General features: G+C 32.0%; 1 protein-coding gene and 1 long non-coding RNA gene across 2 annotated transcripts; one reads left to right on the forward strand and one right to left on the reverse strand.

The window, feature by feature from the left end:
• Nucleotides 1-8: 8 nt before the first annotated feature.
• On the reverse strand, nt 9-12,949 carry LOC128172944 (tripartite motif-containing protein 2-like). The gene is made up of 2 exons (XM_052838681.1): nt 12,878-12,949; nt 9-899 (listed from the first exon to the last, which is right to left on the reverse strand). The coding sequence occupies exons 1-2, from the start codon at nt 12,887-12,889 to the stop codon at nt 9-11; spliced, it is 903 nt and encodes a 300-aa protein (XP_052694641.1). The 5' UTR covers nt 12,890-12,949.
• Nucleotides 12,950-15,859: 2,910 nt separating this feature from the next.
• Nucleotides 15,860-17,928, forward strand: LOC128171187 (uncharacterized). Its single transcript, XR_008242032.1, has 3 exons — nt 15,860-15,948; nt 16,081-16,185; nt 17,736-17,928. It is a non-coding gene; the product is annotated as an uncharacterized LOC128171187 (long non-coding RNA).
• Nucleotides 17,929-19,612: the final 1,684 nt, after the last annotated feature.

Consider the following 19,612-nt stretch of genomic DNA (forward strand, 5'->3'; position numbering starts at 1 on the left):
CTAATTGTTCAAACGTTTTTATATTCAATGTTCTTCACTTGCCCTGTTAAACTCTCAGCCACGAAGAGTCTGTCTTTGCTGACTACACATATAGCCCATGGGGACTGTAAGTTGCAGTTTTTAATGTAGCTGATAAATTGTCCATCCTGATCCACAGCGTGTATAATCTGGTGGTCATGATCTACTACAAGAATAAGACACGTGCTGTCGGTGGCGATACCTACCGGAGTAAACGACATCTGAGAAGAGTGCCCAGTATATGTAAATCTTAATAATCCAGAATGGCTTACTACAACCACTGCATTTGCTACTTTGTCAGCGACACATATTTCTAAATGTTTGTTCTCACATATGTATTTAAAAGAACTAGATGAATAAAGTCGTTCATCCTTTTCACTGTACTGTATTGTCTGTTTTTCTATGTTACCAGCGTACCGCACAACTTTTGATTGTTTAGCGTCATTGCTATCCATTATTACGAGAAAATCGCCGGACGAGTCGCAGCATAGATTGCGAGGTATCCAAGATTCTAACCGGATGACTTCATGTATACCTGAATATGAGTTTTTGAAAATATTCGAAGTTCTTTCTTTAGCATCGGTATAACAAAGATCCCCTAATTTAGTAACTGCTATATCCCAAGGCATGTTACCCGATTTCGTATTGATACACTTAATCTCTTCTCCTTGTAGATTATACAAAATTATGGAGTCATTTTCATTTCCGCATGTCCATATTTCTTTTTCACTGAGACATGCTACTCCTTGAAGTTCATTCTCGAAATCTTCGAACTTCGTTTGAATTGAAGCCATGATTCGTGGATTGTTAAGCAGTAGTTTGTCATTAGAAGACTTTGGTAGCGATTCATATGAAGACTTTTCTTCTTCATCCTCTTTATTCTATTGAGAAAATTTAAAAAGCATTTAATAGCATGTTAGAAGACATTAAATTTGGTTTGTAAAACGCATATATAAATGAATGAAATAATATAAAATGAATTTATAAACTAACTTTTACCATTCAGACATTCAGCTGCCTTATTAGCAAAGAACGCCACTTTAGGTTAAACTCATTTTTGCTGATGCCACCAATAATTATCTGAAACTTTCGTAGTTATGTAGTACAAAGTTATATTTTCAGATAAATCATCGCATTTCAAAAACAAACTTGAATTCAGCAAATGTCAAAAGATGTCAGGTCGAAAGATATAACCAAACGCTACTTAAGATGATGGAAACATTGAAAGATGAGCAGAAGAAAGATATGAAAGCTTAGCTATCGATGTGTATCTTGGCTTAGAGGATTCACAATAAAAGGTAAGAAGTAAAGAGAATTATGCCATGAAGTTAAAGAAACGATTACACTGCAACATAGCGAGGGGTAACATAGGAAGGAATTCGAAACAGGTATACAGAGAATTATGATCACGGTGTTAGGATTGAGAAATTAAATATTGGTGATCGAGTGTTAGTAAATATGTTGGTGTTTTAAGGCAAAACAAAACAATCAGATAAATAGGAAAGAGATCCGTGTGTTGTAGTAGAAGAGCCTGTTTCGAACATTCCAGTTTATCGAGTTAAAACTCAGGTGTCTGGGAAACCAAAAATTTTACATAGAAATCTTTCTGTGAAAATTTAGTATGAAAAGCCTTTCGTTTGTTAATATATACATGTGTACATGTTTTCATTTTGCCAAGCAAACGATTTCATTGGCATGCAAACAAATGGTCTGTGCATAAAACTGATATACATGTATGTTTACAACTGAAAGTGTCGAACGGTATTAGGGATTCTTAAATTTATTGTAAAAGTATCAACGATTGTCTTACATCTTTTGTGTGAGGACTATAAGTCACTTTTAACTAGTTATTATAATGAAAAATCCTTCAAAAATGAGAAAGGAAAATTTTATACATTCTTGTCTTTTCTAGTGAAACATATTATTTATATAAAAAAAAACTTTGTAAAATACCTTCTTAGTCATCATACTACGAACATTTCGAAAACATTATTGTCGATCTAAGCTATGTGTACAATAACGTTAGGCATCCCTCGTCTGCAACCAAATAAATCGGCTAGCATTCAGGCGTTCTTCTAATGCTTAAGATAACCGTCTTGCAAACCATGCATAAAAAGGTTTACTTCGCCATTAACACAAAAATTTCTTTTTAATTTGATGATATATCAAAGTTTATTCATCTTTGTTTTATCTTAATGATAAAGTGTAAATTAGGAAAATGTTTTGAAAAAAAGAGCATGTTATTAGCAATCTAAAACATTCACATACATAGACGTTGGTGTGCTCGTCTGTCTGCAATGTTCTAAAAACTGTGTAAACAAAATGTTTGATACCCACTTAAAAAAGATAAGACCTAACTTTTGCAATTATGCAACTTTAGTTTCATAATTGAAAAAAAAGTAGATATTTCGGTATTGCTGTCATTGAAAATGTCTTCTTTGTGATCTTTCGACGTTATAAAATAGTTATATTGCTGTTCACTAATCACGTGCACAGAACTTTGCTTATACAGTTACATAATTTGTCCCTCGCTCACGGCCGAGGAGGTCCAGCACGTGTAGACATGCATGTTATCTTCTACTGTAGTCAAATATGCGGGCTTCGTGTGATTCTAATTTATCTAATATTTCATAGCTTCTTTGTACAAACACACTTAAACCTTGATACTATTAATTGCATTTTCAATTTATATTCGTTTAAGATGAACAGATAAATTCATCTTACCGTTGATTCGAGGGATTTAGCCGAGCGAAGGTCGAGTACTCGTTGAAACTCTGCATCCCTTTTTAATAAAATTATGCCACATTTATATATATACCTATATCTCTCAATACATTTATATTATATACATCTGTAATGTAAAAAAAAACCTTTTATACCAGTATGCTAAAATAAAATTCGTCAAAATGAAAATTATTTTCTCTAAATATTTGTTAACAAATATCCTTGCTTTAAATTATTTTTCTTGTTACGCCTACATAAGATTAAGCTGTGAAATATCTAAAGCAACTCAAATGTTTTTTGATTGAAGTGTGTATAAAAACAGATAAAATGTCATTCTTATAGAAAAATGCTTCGCAAAAATTATTTATATAATTGAATTATAACAATATATGAAAATTTAGTTCCTTAATAAACTATATTGATAATTAAAAAAACATCAAAATAAATTTCGACAATTACATATATGCATAAATACTTTTGTTTAAAATTATAATTTGATTTATTATATTGGTCAGTAATATACTAGCCCTTTACAAATGCATCGGAGGCATCGATGCCCGGAGCAAAGTTTGAATTATGGACCAAAACTGTCGGAAAATAATGCTGTCAGTGTCATTCGCAGTCCAAAAAGTAATGCGTTATAAGAAAACATATATACACATGTTTCGAATTCCATTTAGTTTAGATAGAGTATTCGACACCAAACATTTTAGTCGATGAAAAGAAATTTCAACACCAAACATTTTAGTCGATGAAAAGAAATTTCAAATTTCAGTATATATGCACACAAACAACTACAAATAATTGCCAGAAAATGTAACGGGTCAGCAGATGTATAAAGATACAAACGGAGATCGAGAGATAGTCGAGTACTCGAGTACATCCCTTATTTAAACAATAGTGCGTAAAATCCCACTCCCTCTATATCTACAGATGGACGTGAAGCAATTTAAATGTAATCAATATTTAATGTTTTTTTTCAAAAAATACAGAGTCAGTCTACAAGCAACAATTACATGGTAAAATGATTAATAGTCATAATATTTATTCATAGAAATAAAGTGCCCCAATAAATGTCCCACCCTGCCGGCGCAGCGTACAATGGTCTACATGTTCGTATATCTTCTTCTCGATCCGTCTGTCTATCCAATTTATTCCTTCTATTCATAATTTCTCTATATTAAATTTGTTCTCTTTATTAAATTCGTTCTGATTCTAATACGTCACCCATAGAGTGCCTTAGACATTTTTATAAAGAGTGTGTGTAAGTAAAGGATTTTCAATGAATTAAAAACAAATTTTAGGTCAAATATTAATAGCATATCTCTTTGAAATCCATTATTTAGTTCTGCATTAATTTTGTCTGGACTTAACCATAAACTGTTTGTAAGTAAAGGATATATTTTTTTTTCAAATATCAATCACTTCACAGATCACTTTGTAAGGTCATAAAAGGTCATAAAACATTCTTAGTCAAAAATAAGGTTGGAATAGTCATATACAGGGCTTTTCATAACATCACACAGATTGTTTTTCCTGAAAGCTTCCACCCCCTGTAGCGTAGGAAGTCAATATCGTAGTCTACACGTGCATTAACTGTGTTATCTGTGCTGTGTATTCTTTGTTATAGCAAAAATCTTGATGATTATTTATGAGTTCGCGGTGACCTTATACCTACCTTATACCAAAGGTCAAGGTCATAGCAGACATGTTATGCATATTCCATGTTGAGTCTTTCTTTAGTTCAATACGGTTTGATTTTTACTAAAACATGTAAGTGGCTTGTTGTTACCTTTAACTATTTTTTTTTTCCTTCAACGGTTTCACAATGAGCTTTTAAAAACTTTATCCTGTGGTGAATCGGGGCTATAGCTGTGAACTATCAAGAACAGCAATATATAAACAATCGATAAAAAAACGAACACGAACGATTATACAATAACCAACACACAAAACAAAACAAAAATTGAATTGAAATTAAAATAAAAACAAATTATACAACCGATCTTCTTAGTATGATTATGTTATAGGTTAAACTGTATTGCAATTATTGATTTTATTTAAGAAAAAAATTATCATAACAAATAAGTGGTATAACTAGACACGATCTCGTTGCGAGCAACGAGGAGGTCTTCCGTCCGATTTTTAAAAGGTAAATCACGTCATCGACTTTAATTTTCGACAACAAAACATGATATGGAAATAGGAGTGAAGTACTAATGCTTACCTGTAATGCTTTTTATAAGTTCTCTTACGTTGCTTTTTTAAATACTTGCATTTCTTTCAATTGAAATAGACAAGATTAAACTTTTTTACCTCTGGCCCCTAATATCCCTAGTTAGGTAACGCATGAGAAAATCATTATATTGTAAGGATATATAAACGTATTATACCTAAAGATATTTTTGCCACACATTCTCTTAAATTATTTGATATTTGTAAATATCTCTTGATTCAGACGATGTTCATTCGATAGTATGAAAAAATCCCAAGATTTCCCTTTTGAAACGCCCCCTCTAGCTTGTCAGGTTTTAATACATGGCTAAAAAAAGAACGTCTACGGGGATTTTGCATTGCATCAGCCATTATAAAGCCCGGATGATAACTTTAAAAAATTGTGCTAGATATTCCGAAAGACTTCCGAATTGAGTAAACATTCCCCATTATAAATATCCGTCGGAAATCTGTTTTCGATCCTGTGAATGTTTACGAAGGAAAAATGGTAATTTGTAAATGAAGTTTGACCCCTAAAAACGTTATTACCTAATTACGTAACACATGTTAAAATCAATAGATTTCTTGGATACATAACAGTTGAGATCGACACAAAATTTTAAATTTTTTTTAATTCATGTGATTTTGAATGACAACAGTTGTGAATGGAATTGGAGATCATTGTGGAGAATATGCAGGTATTGAAAATAATTAATGCACATGATCATGCACATGACAAATAAAGTGTCTTACACATGTAAATCTTAATGTTAAAGCTGCTTGGTCCGATTTTCAATAAAATAATTGTACGCTTTTAAACGATGGTTATGCTAAGTATGTGTGCAATAATATACGTTGCAGTACATGTAGTTTTCCCTGTCAATTAAGCCATATTTCAATGAAAAAATTATGTACATGTTGAAACTCGTTGAATCCGGATGTTGTTTATTACGGCATGCTGCCCAATCCGGCGACATTATTCAGCCCCTTGACATTTTCCCATCATTTTTGTTTTAAAAAAAATTGTGCAATCCGGATCCTATCTATTCTGTTAACCGGCGCAATGAAAAAGCCTACTGCATATTATTAGTGAGATTTATCTCCCGTAGTCCGTCCACTTATCGATCGATCGGCCTTCTGCGAGATATTAATGCTCAATTATTGACCAATTTTTCTGTCGTTGCTATTGATTTAAACAACTGTTAATATAGATCCAAAGAAGCAACTTTTTTCAGTTAATACCGTTAAGTCTTGTTATGAATTGCAATTGGATAATTAGATTATAGTTCACCCAATTTTTTTCAGGCCGTGATTCAGTGATGCGGGAGTAAGACTGCCGATATCGTTTGTTATCCCCGTTGCATGGCTACACGTACAGAGTTGCATATTATTCTGTCAAAATGCTCAATTTTTTTTTTTATATAAAATTCTCATTTATATTAATATTTATCTATTGTTTCCCTGCATTAAAACAGTTCTCGCCATCAGGTATTTCAGCCACCTGTTGACTTGTTAATGTTTTGTTTAACAATTTACGGTTAAGCATGCACTTTTCAGGTAAATCGGATGTTTGATTATCAATAACGACGATTTAATTCAAGGATTTCCATCGTATGTATTTCGTTATGGATTTATTGTTTGAAAAAAAATATTTAAAATGAAAATTTGTACCGTAAATAAGATCGATGAAATCTAATATAATTCAGAACAATTGAACATTTTGCAAGAATACACGATCAGGACCTACTGCATTAAATACTAAAATTAATTTGCAACAATATCCTCTAAACCGGATGTTGCCTAATCCGGCCATTTTATTTTTTTCCGAACCACCCTCCGCCGGATTAGACAAGTTTTGTTGTGTATTCGCAAAATAATCGACATAAAAGGGTTTTGCGTTATTTCGCCGCGTGTTTAAACTGGCCCCTTACGTCGAAGCTAGTATGATTGTATTACGACTTTGACATCTGGTTTTTTTTATATAATCTATTATAACATATAAAATATACAGCATGACTATTTAAACAAAAATAAAGCAGTGTACATTTGTTCATTAATAGTTTTGATGTTTACGTTGTTTATAATCATTGCAAAACATGCAGGATGAATAAACTCAATCATTCGGAGGATGAAACCCAACGGTTTCCTTTTTTAAACATTCCAATGATGTATTTTGGGGGGTTTTTGTATGCCCCAAATTTATTTTTATTTACTTTGAATATTTCTAACGTTGAAAGGAGAGCACTTCCGTTTAAATACGTCTATAAATTTGTAAGATTATTCATTAGGTTTGCAAGGAAAATTATTTGATACTGTAATGGCCGACAAATCGGAACATGCAGCTTGAAGAAATTTCTCAACTTATTATACCTCGAAACGTTATTTCAAACCAGGCACCAAACAATGAAGGGAAATGGAAATATTTGGCGGATCCAAATGTTAAAATATTCTTATGATAAAAATTGGTATTTATGGCAAACAGATTAATCATTTTTTATCTCTTAAAGATATAATCGCACCTGTGTTTTGTATCCATCTCTTTTAAACTCTTTGTAGCCAAATCTGTCAAAATTCGTGGTCGTTTCACCCTCTTGTTGCAACCCCAAACCCCGCTGAAATGTTCACAATCGATGCGCTGATGAACGAAAGACTCGACTAGAAAAACTTGCTGCATGGGCCGTCTAACATTATTAATTTTAATGATGAATTCAGAAACTTTTACATTTCAAAAAGTGTCATTTTTTGTTAAGTTACAGGAACATTGTCATTCATGCACATAAAATTTGTACAAATTAAGTTATAAGTTATTCAACCAGTGTTTGAAATTTGAGACCGTTCTTGAAATATTTGGGAAAGAAATTTTAGGGGTCATCCTTTCATCTTCTTATCGGGCCCGTGTAACAAATTTGAGCCATTTCCGAATAAATGTGTGCACAAAATCGTTAATAAAAGAATGCAGGTAACGGGAGCTTTTAACACGGGAGCAGGGAGTGCTTTAAAACTCATATTTACATGTATTAATTCACCTTGTAAAATTATCAGTCATAGGCATTAGATAACTGATATTGCCTGATTGGCGAATTTGATTTGCCTATTGACTCCATGACATCTACAATTTCGCTTAGTTAAACGTACACATTTTAAAAAAATTGTCTATAACACTGGCGTCGGAAGCAAATTGAAAGTGGGGGGGGGGGGGGGGGGGGCTAGACTAATCCTCAGAAATATTGAGAAAAAAGTAATTCCCAAAATCATGGAAATCCTAATCAGACAGCAAATACATAATACAGCATACAGACGTTTTTATTAATATAATTATATATAATTTATGAATAAACTATTTAAGTGTGCTTGAATATGCAAAATTTTAAACCCAATTCGATTTGTATTAGACAATTAATCTACTAAGTCTAGTGTTCGCTACTCGATCTTCAACTGTCCGAATACAGTCAAAACTTTTACAATGAATGTACATGTACATTACATTTTTAAAACTCACATCTTCTTTCAGAATCAAAAAATATTAATTTATAAATGAATAAAATCAGCAATGAGTTTGCTTTTTAATGAATCTGACTACCACTGAGGAGAGGTTATACCAATATTGTGACCCTTATTATTTTACGGCCTGAATGTAAATAAAACCTCAACTTGTTTAAAAATGGTTTGTTTTATCGTGCCCGTACCTACCGCAAGCATGTAACATTGGACTTCTTAAGCTGCCTTATCTCGAACGCTTTTTAAATATATTTCAACTTTTACTTACTACATCCTGCTTAACACTCTCTCTCTCTCTCTCTCTCTCTCTCTCTCTCTCTCTCTCTCTCTCTCTCTCTCTCTCTCTCTTTCATAACTCATAAAAATTCTAATATTTTGTTAGCCAAATGAAGTATCACATTATCATAGATATGTGAATATCGCCTATATTTTGTTGAAATTGGTAGTGTAATGCATTTAATTCTCAGCAGCAAAATGTCACAAACGGACACAAGTGAATTTATTTACATTTCAAATCGTACGACTGTAAAACGTTCAATTGTATTATATTCATTGATGGCAGTTTTTTTTTTCCCTTTTTTTATACGAACTATGCTTTAAATCAATGGTTTGATGCATCGTTAACCAATATAATTGGAAAAGAAAATAACAACGAATCAATGGGCATTGGAATGTGTGATAACATATAAACACGAGAAGCATGTGTCCTACAGTGAATTGGCTGTCCACTAGAGCGGCATCTCCTCGGCCCGTGTTATGAAAATGTACACTCAACGTGGTGGGTTTGAACTGTTAACGTTTGCAGTTTGATAACTGAATTTTATTTTCCAACAATAAAACTGTTTCATGACATAGACAAGAACACAAAGAACGCCTTTTTTTCAATGACAGCCATACTATCTATTTTTTTTTTTAATTACGAGAGCAAAACAGCAATACTTCGTAGGTAATAATATAGTCTTTTTTCTTTAATTACTCTTTAATATCGTTAAAATCTGAATTCATTGTGTTTGCAGCTACATAAATAAACCCGTGTGTGCATTACAACAATGCGTATATCTTGTGTATTGGATAACGGCAGACCGCTCGCTAGTCCAGCCGCGACCTATTTTCTCGGCCACGGGCAAGGATCGGATACGTATAATTGTTTACATACATGAAGCTCGGAATACAGCTAGCAAGATTTTAAAATGCGACTCAAATACATTGCATAGAAGCAATTTTTATACACATAATATATTTCCCTAGAAAAGAATTAAACTGTTTAAACACTTTCCGAATGCAAGCTAGTACACTGTCTATGGTATTAGGTAAAGGTATAATCTTTTTTATTTACTATTAAAATCATTAAAATCGGAAGTTTTGTGTTTGCAGCTACATAAAAAAACCCATGTGTGCATTACAGCAAGACGCAAATCTTGTGTATTAGATAACGGCAGACCGCTCGCTAGTCCATTCGTGACCTATTTCCTCGGCTGCGGCAAGGGATCGGATACGTAATTGTTAACATACACAGTTCGGTATAAAGCTAGATTTTAAATGCGACTCAAATGCATTGCATAGAAACAGTTCTTTTATCCATAATGTGTTTCAGTGGAAAATAACTAAAATGTTTAAACACTTTCCGTGTGTAAACCGGTACCCTTTATGTCAGTTATACGCACAAATACCCCGTTTATTTGCCAAATAAAACACAAATACATGGTAACAAGTCTGGCTTTTTACACTCATATTACGCAATACCCGAACAAAATATTATTGTAACGACATTAATAAGATCATAATGAACAACTTTTGCCGCGACAGCCATATCGAAATCTTAACCGCTTTTGAGTTATAAAGTAAAAACTTTGAAGGGTTCTAGGTCCTTAATTTGAGGGGCCAGCCCCTTTTTCTAGGTGTCAAACAAAAGATCTTGTAAATATAAATTTTTGTTCTTCTACATGTCTTAACAAAATATTTGTGAGAAAAAAGATAATCTAAGAAAACCAAGCAAAATCACAACGCTTTTTTCATCTCATTTTTTGAGCCCTACCGAGCTTTAGCGCCTTTTGTGCCTGAAATTTATTAATGCCTTATTACATATCTACAATCTTTTGTCTATCATTCCTGAAATTTTGAACTTAATATCTTTTATAGTTTTTGATAACTCTCTTGGACAAGCCGACACTCTGAAAATCAAGAAAACGTCGATATTTCAAAAACGGAAATGACGTCATCAACCAAAAAAATTTCCGATCAAGTTTAAACAAATGTCAATAAGATCTGCAAATTTTATTAAAATCGATCAAACAGTTTTCGAGTAATCGCTGACACAAAATCGGTAAGAAAAAAAAAGGAGAAGAATGAGAAAAAAAAACCGAAGAAAAACAATAAGGTCTTCCGTTGGAAACGGAAGACCTTAATTATACGAAAAAAAGAGATAAATTTGATGTAAGTTTTTTTTTTATGTTCAAATATATTTCAAAGCATTTATGATGACCTTAAATGATGTTGATAGAATAGAAACAAATATCAGATTTGGTGGAAGAAAATACTAAAAATGCCCTTGCATGATTGTTACATTTTAATGTATGGCGGGCAATGGATATATTTTATCCCTTTTTGTATACACCCCTCTCTTTTTTTAACATTGATTAGACAAATTTATGATTCAAAATTAGTAAATAAAGACAATTTTTGTAAATAGTCTAATTCAAATACTCTATTTGTAAAAAGTATTTCTTTAATTCTGTATGTTATTAGAAGTGATTTGTTTACAAAAATAATCTGTTCTCACACCTATGTATAAATCTACAATATTTATACATTTCCAAAATTAAGTATCACTCTAAGTTCACTGTATATCACAAACTGAAACTAAATGGGGAATGTATATATCCCCTAATCTGTATTGTTTTACGAAAAGAAGAAAGTATGTTAACTCATGGCGAAAGTCACATAAAACTTTTAAATTGACCGATTTGTTGTGACTAGAATATATCAGTGGTTAAAACATCAGACCTTAGGTAACCGTATAAAACTTTTTTAACGATTGTAGAAAGAGGGTTCTGGTCATGCAATTACTTTTCTTTGTGTGTTTTATTCAAATTTAATATAGCTAGAAGTTGCTCTTTTGTAAAAGTCTATAATATCATCAAATAGATTTTTATGGTAATAAAATGTAACTGTATCATACGAATGAGCAATTTTCACCCTCCTATTCACCCATCCTTTTTTAATTCCTTTGTTCGATTTCTATTATTTCTAAAGATGTTATGTTTGAATTTTGTTTAATTAGAAACCAACAAAATGTGTCCGGAGTCGTAGATCTTTAGGGTAGCAAACAATTATCAATATTATTCTTTTTTTTTCAAAAGGCATAGCGTCTCGTTTCATATACTTCTCCCAGTTTCCGAAATTTTACTAACTCTGGAATTCCGCAATAAAATGTTTCAAAACGAAACCAGGCACAATAACGCACAATAATCAACGCAGATCAGTTGATACACTCACGAACACGCAGGATACAATTGAACACTTTTGGAGTTAAACAGGAATGGTATTACTACCACAAAAGTTTGTGACATTAAAAACCATGATTAATGCAGTTTATATCAACTGTTTTGCCCAAAAGAATGGACAAATGGGCATATGAAAGATGTATGTAAAAGTTCTTAATTTGTATAATCTCGCACATTTTGTCTAAGATTTTTTCTAATCGGAGGTTTGATTTAAATGTATGTCAAATATACGATGACTGTCTTAAAAGTTCATGCAATAACGAGTGTTTGTCATTTCAAACGGTATATTGTATACCGAATTTTTTGTCATAAAATTCCAAATCAAAGTAGAGTGGTTTTGAATGTTTTCACAAAAATGTAACTAGAATTTTACAGCATTAAAGGGTAACGGAAAATAAGCATGAATCAGTATAAAAGTTGTCAAAACTTCGTAATTAAGTTTTTAGATATGAATATTTACAGTTCTTTGTAAAACATGTCAAAACATCATTATCTTTAGTTGAAAAGTAGTTAATATTTAATTTCTTTTTCTTATCATTAAAATGTCCTAGTTACGTGATCAGATTCAGTAACTTTTATTGGTAAAAGAAACATGCGGTCCAACCGCCATTCAAAAGTGACACTTTTATATATATAATAGCGTGTATAGCTTTAAAATACTGCAACGCTTTTTTGAAGATAGTGTCGCTTTTGACTAAAATATACATGTAATTAGACCACGAACTATTTGGACAAACACGTTTTTTTTACTTCTTTTTTTTTAGCAATAGTTCATTCATATTATCTGTTAATATAATTATTTAATAAATTGAAGTTACAAAAACCTAGAAGGTTATTAGTAGTAAGAAAACAAACTAAACTCTATAAATAACAAGGTACATTTAATATAATTAGCTCATAATGTAAGAAAAGAAAAATACCTTGGATTCCATTTGTATTTTTTTTCTAGCTGAAAAGTGTTCTTATGAGAAACATTCAAAAAGTTTGTTTTCTCACGAAATAATACGTCCAAAATGTTCGATAAACTGCACGCAATGGTATTTAACTTGAAAACCCACGTGATATGCAAATACATTAATCGTTCCGTGATGATGAATATTGTGTTTTATACCATGCTTATGCCTCATGTTGTTTTCATTCTTGGGATGTTGTTTCATTATTAAAAAGACGCTTATTGCTGACAGCAAATATTCATAATTTGACTGTTTACCAGATATATTCTATACAAGGGTTTAAAGATAGAGTTGCAACGATCACAATACGATACATGTAGATAATGCCGTAAAGATTATTCAAATTCTGTTTCCAGATAGATCAAAATATTTTTTCGACGTAAAATTGAAAATTAGAAACACATTGTTCTCTTCTTAACACTATAAGCCATTTTTTATCGAAATTTTGTCGGAAATATTCTCTTAAGGACAGAAAAACTATATTCATTTGGATTGTACAAAAACATTTAATTTAGCTTTACATTAGGAATAGTGTAGTGTGGTATTAAAAAAAGATACCGATTCAATACTTTGATATAGGATTTTTCTTTCATTATTTTATGATTCTAGCGAAATAAACTCACACTTGTGACATACAACGATTCACTTTTTTTTACTCTACTTTTCGAAATTGAAAGGTTTTGATCTTTTCCGCGTTTGACTTACAAGCAAACCGACCTGGCATTCTTATTCGAGTATTCTTTTTAAACATGAAGTGTTTGAAGCAAAAAAAAAAAATTTGTTGATATTTCTTGGAGCTGAAAATGCTGCGGAAAAAAACTTACTTTTAAATATGATAAATTAAAAAAAACCAAACCGATTTTTTTCATTTTTTATGAAAACGAGATTGAATTTGATTTCGGTGAAATATGTCTGTACATATAAAAAAAATTACTGCGTCTCTTTGAATGACAAAGATGAACTTGACAAATGGACTTAATACCAAGGAGTAAGCGAATATGGAGGGTAAAATTGCATTTATGGTTTTATGTAACTGTGTAAGTACTTTTTGGTCGGGCAGTGTCAAACTTCAAAATTTACAACCTTGTAAGTTGTGGAACATATATAATGTACCTCTAACAGCATTTTATTTCATAACTTTGAATTTACATCCATTGAGTTTTGTTTTAAATGTTCGAGAAAATAATGCACAATAAATTACAGATAAAACTTAAAAGTATACATAGCAAAGATCCTTTACTGCTTGTTTTATTGTTTCAACAAGCAATTTTTAGCCGGGCTCCTTGGCCAGGCTGAGGAGGTATTATCTATTCCCCAATATTTAATGAATGAATTTTTGAATTGTCTAGAACATCAGGAAATGGCTACTCATTTTAAATTTTGGTTTTAATCATATGAAATCTACAAACAAGGCTTTGTATTACACATGTACTTTAATTCAGTGGAATAAAAAAATGCTGAATGTAGTATCAAAGTATTCATATCTTGATCAGATCTAGGAGGGGATGTGTGGGTCTGACACTTTTCCCCGTGGAGAAATTAAATTACCGATAGTTATAAATTGAACCCCCCCCCCCTCCCCACAAAAAAAGAAACAAAACAAAAAACAAAAACAAAATTCCATTCCTAGAAAAATATAGACAAGGTTTATACATATTCATGAAAACAAACAAAGAAAATAAACGTATACCTAATGAAAAAGCTTTGAGATCAGTTCTATGCAGGAATCAAAGCTTGGTGGCCAAACATAGTCATCGAATTCCTTCATACAGTTTAATAAACTTTGATGAGAAAACAGAGCCCCACACCATTTGTTTGAATGAAATTGGTCCCACTAACATTATAACCGAATGCAAATATGCCAACATCGCTTTCTACAGCGTAGGGGTTTTCTTGAGTTATAAAATGTGATTAAATAATGTAATTTTTTAGAGACACAGAATAATTATCGAAAAATGCATATTTTCCATGTGTTTCTATTGTTCTTTACAAAAATTTTGATTATTGCGATTCAAAATTTGTACATGACAACAAGGTAGTCATATTGCAAATATTATTTTAAAAGATAATTTATGTCAGAAAGGACACTATGATCACTAAACAGAAATTTCAAAATTGGATTTTGAAAAAAAATCGGATTTTTTTTCAGTTTGAGAGCTAAAGACATGCAGCTAATTTGTACCCTCTAAGTTGGCGTCAATATGAACCGTTATAAATATTATCTATTGATATCTTTTTACAATTTTTTTTTTCATTTTTATTTGAGTAAACGCGTCGTTTTGACTCTTACATGTATATTGAGAAAGCTGTCACCAGGCGACAACAACAATCATAGACCTTTTCCCGGGCTGAATTTATATATACATGTATAGACAAATAAATTCTCGGTTTGTCGATTATCTATTCAGGTTTTCTTATCTTGATCAGCCCAAAGTTGCACCTGAGTACGTGCAAAATCGTGCGTTTTCCTGTAAACTTTCTTTTTTGCGTTCTGTATCTCGCTTAGTGGTAATAAACTTTATTTCAAACGCTAGTTAAATGCATAACACTGAGAACTAAAGGTTATGTCAGCGATCGGTTGTGAAACAAGAATCTGGATGCAAATCTCTTTTTTATTTCATCTTCTTAGATTTTTTGAAAATGAAAAATAAATAAAACTTTTGAAATTAATGCATTTTGTTCTAACTGGAGTAAATCAAAACTACAAGCAGTAATTTTTTGGCAATCACTGCGAAAAATAATAGTATATTCTTTTTAGATAATTTTAAAGTGCAGTACCCTTCTGATAAACATGCTAAGTATATATTTGTTAAAATATGATGAGCATGGGTTATGCACAACTATTAGCATTGAGTACATGTATTACACGTACACTATCTCTTTATCACAAGCTATCCCCTACTTATGATCTCTGACACAGCCTTCAGTCAGCAGTTTCCTCAGTGATTCCACAGCAAATTCATAGCATTGGCAACAAATTCGATGATGATGTGGTTTTACATGGCGACTTAGATAACATCTGTTGTCCAGATAAAGAGGTTAGATATAAGGAATACGAAATCAACAAAATCTTTTTTAAAAGTAATATCAAGTAAAGTATCATATTCATAAATGAGAGATAAATTAATTTCATTGTTCATTTTCAAATGTAACAAATCACTTGTCCACAGGGTAGTTGTGTCTCTGAATCTGAGGAAACACCACTAGCACGTAGTTCTACGTCCACATCAGCACCAGCAAAGACGAAGAGAAGACTTCCTGGTAAACAAGAACAGGTGAAAGGCCGACTGTTAGAGATGGTTTCGGCGGTGTTTCAAAACGAAATACTGCATACTTTAGTGAAAATTTCACAAATAATTTTTTTTCGTATGAGTTTTGCCGGTTATTCAGCAATGAATGAACCAATCTCGGGTGGAATTCCAAGTACCACTCTTGGTAGTGCTTCTTGTATCGGTAGGCCTACCAAAATATAGAACTGTCAGCAACTTCACTGGGCGTTAGTCTCCGTCCTCGTATCTAGTTCTGAATCCTGGTTCCTCAAAATCAACGTGGGCGCCATTGTCGCAAGGTCTTGACTAATTAACATAATGACAGAAAATGTAAGGCGATTTTAGAATCGGGCTGATACTTTGGATCTAGCAACTTTGGTTTAAAGTATGCAAATAAATACGCATAGGGGAGCATATTTTAATTTCATTTTTATACCATGACAGATTGGTAGTTAATACTTATATCATATAAGCTAATACTTATACTAAATTGTAAGCAATGAATGTATTGTGTTCTACGCCTATACGAATAAATGATGAATGCAGAAAACGGGAAAGTTGAATGGGAGAACCCCTCTCTCCCCAATTGCTTTTTAAAAACAGTCTTTAATTTCTTATTTGGGGCAGTAACAAAAATCATAGATTTCTACCCGCTCCTCTAAATATTTAGCTATGGTTTTAGTTTTTTAGTTTTATTTTAGAGAATAGATTAAAAATAATAGAATTTAGAAAACGTTCGGTCAAGAATGAACAAAGAAAGGGAAAAAACAATGATATTAATGTATAAACAATGTTTATTCACACGCTTGCGCTGAATATCTTTTATATATGCTGATATTTAGCATCATTGGGGTATTTCAAAGTTCATTAGGGTATCATTAGGGTTCATTGGGATATCATTTGGTATCATAGGTGTATCATTAGGTATATTTGGGAATCAATAAGGACTATTTGGGTATCATTGGGGTTCATTGGGGTAAAAAGACGAACCGTGAATTTTACGTCAAACCGTACGCGCATACTCTACGCGCATGTAACAATCCGTTGTGTTATTCGTTGCATGCTATTGTTTTACTAACGCTTAGGGCAATAGCACGGATTATGAACTGAGTCAAAACCAATCAGATTTTAGTATTTAGCATGAAAGTATAATTGGCTCATTGTCTCAGTAATGTCATTAAACAACATTTGAAATTTAAACAGTTCGATGTTGTTGCGAATGTGAAATAGCAAAAAGTTTTGCAAAAAATATTTTAAAGTTGGTACAGGTCATAAAATTAATTATCATTATCTTTAAAAATAGTAATACACTCCTAGGAAAGGCATCGCCTAGTAAACCCGGTCACAAATAATTCAAACCCTGGCTGTGATACACATGTGTACCCAAGTTTACGTAAAATATAACAAAGTTGTTACGCATAAAATATCCTATGAAGGCGGAGTTTAACGAAACAAAAAAAATGACGTAACAAACAAAAGATGAATATTTGTTTAACTAAACTAAAGTCATATAATCTTTTGACTAAATTAACGGGACGTGTTTTTTTTATTTGCAGGGATCGTTTTAATGCTAGGAGTGCTGCCGGTACCAATTATTTGCGTCGTTAACAGCAACCTCAGCTCCTGCTTATGAATCAAAAATCTTCACAGACCACTTCAAAGCCAGATACCCAAGTTATTGTACCGAAAAATTCTCCTCTGACTTGCATTTATAATCACTGTCTTGGTTCTGTCTTACCTTTATACATGTCCGCTACCAGCTCTTTAATGCTGGTATTAGTATGGGGTGACTTATTGGTAGGCAACAATCGGAACTGTGTTTAGCTTTTCTTTCAGAGCACTAAGGGTTTTATCCTGCTCTTCACCCATGATCCATGAAGATGGAGGCACTCCCTGTTTTCCTCGATAGATTTGCGTTTTAAAACCCTACTTTTATAACGGTTCACTTCTTTATAAAAGAACCCTGAGACTATCAACTATCAAACAACTCTGGGGAAGCCATGTGTGGCACGGCAAAAAGATTACTTACCCCGTGAGACCCTAATGACGGCACTGAGGGTACTGGGGAAACTCTGAGTGATCCTAAAGTCGGCACTGAGGGTACTAAAGAAATCTTAAATTTGCATGATAAAAGTACCGAAAATATTCCTTGGACTCCCCTTTCCTTGGCATATATATATATATATATATATATATATATATATATATATATATATATATATATATATATATATATATATATATATATATACAACATCAACCTAACGTGACACCCTTTTAGTAATTTCCAAAACATAAAATTCATGTAAAATTGTTTACATAAAGATCGATAACTCTCTCATGCCTACACCATGAAACGAGATAATTTTTATAAAACGAAAAGAAATAAAACGATTTATAATGTGTTAATTCATATAAATATAAATAGTTTTTTTTATAAAATTCATATTCAGAATCACACACCACATATATCCAGTGAAATCAATGTGATGTAGTAGAATTCAAAGTATGACGTCACAATGAGTATTAACTCTGACATTGTAAAAGCGTACTTTTCTTTTTGGAAGAAAAATTCCAAACATTAAAACTATAAAACTTGAACTTTTTCTGTATATATGTTTACAGAGCTTTTTTGTCTGTAGGGAATAATACAGCCTAAAAACGATCGCGATTAGTCCTCGTAAAGTACTCAATGGATTACGGCCATATTTTGTAAGTAGTTAATTCACGGTCCGATGGTAGGATTTTGAAAGTGTTTTCAAATTAAAAAAAATACTCCACCAAAGGAATTCACAAAATTTTGATTACTGTCCAAGTAATTGCACCTCAAATTTAATATTGAAGACTATGGGAGGCAGTTGTGTTTTCGAGATATTGTAGAAATTAATCAGAAATTCATTAAATCTCCTGGTAAATATATATCCATAAACTCTCTCTTTATCAAAGTATGAAATAAATAAATCATTTACCGCAGACATATTGACGAAATTAATTCCTCTTTCACCAAATACAATTAACTCTTCAAAGACATTTAAAGTGCGAAATGATGGGATTTTGGTTTGTTATTTAGGAACACGTATACAACTGAATTAAAATGATGAAAAAGTGTTCAATTTCTCTTCATTATAAATCAAATACCTTAAAAAGACAGAATATTCAGTGTTCTAGTGTAAAATTGCCTCGAAATAATTCGACCCTGTAAGACTGTGTATTTAATATTTTTACTTGCTGTATCGACATCACAGAATGAATCTCTGTCATTCAGTTAACTCAGATGTGACGAAAAGTTAAGTCAAAATCATCAACAAAGAAATTTATTTGTTCATTAAGAAAATTCTAGACAATGAAAAATACTAAACAACTTTAAATGTTATATTATCTCAGAGCTAAAGATTATTAACACCAGACCTTATTTTGTTTATGTCCACTCTCC

Source organism: Crassostrea angulata, chromosome 2 (assembly GCF_025612915.1).
Source record: "Crassostrea angulata isolate pt1a10 chromosome 2, ASM2561291v2, whole genome shotgun sequence".
NCBI lineage: Eukaryota > Metazoa > Mollusca > Bivalvia > Ostreida > Ostreidae > Magallana > Magallana angulata.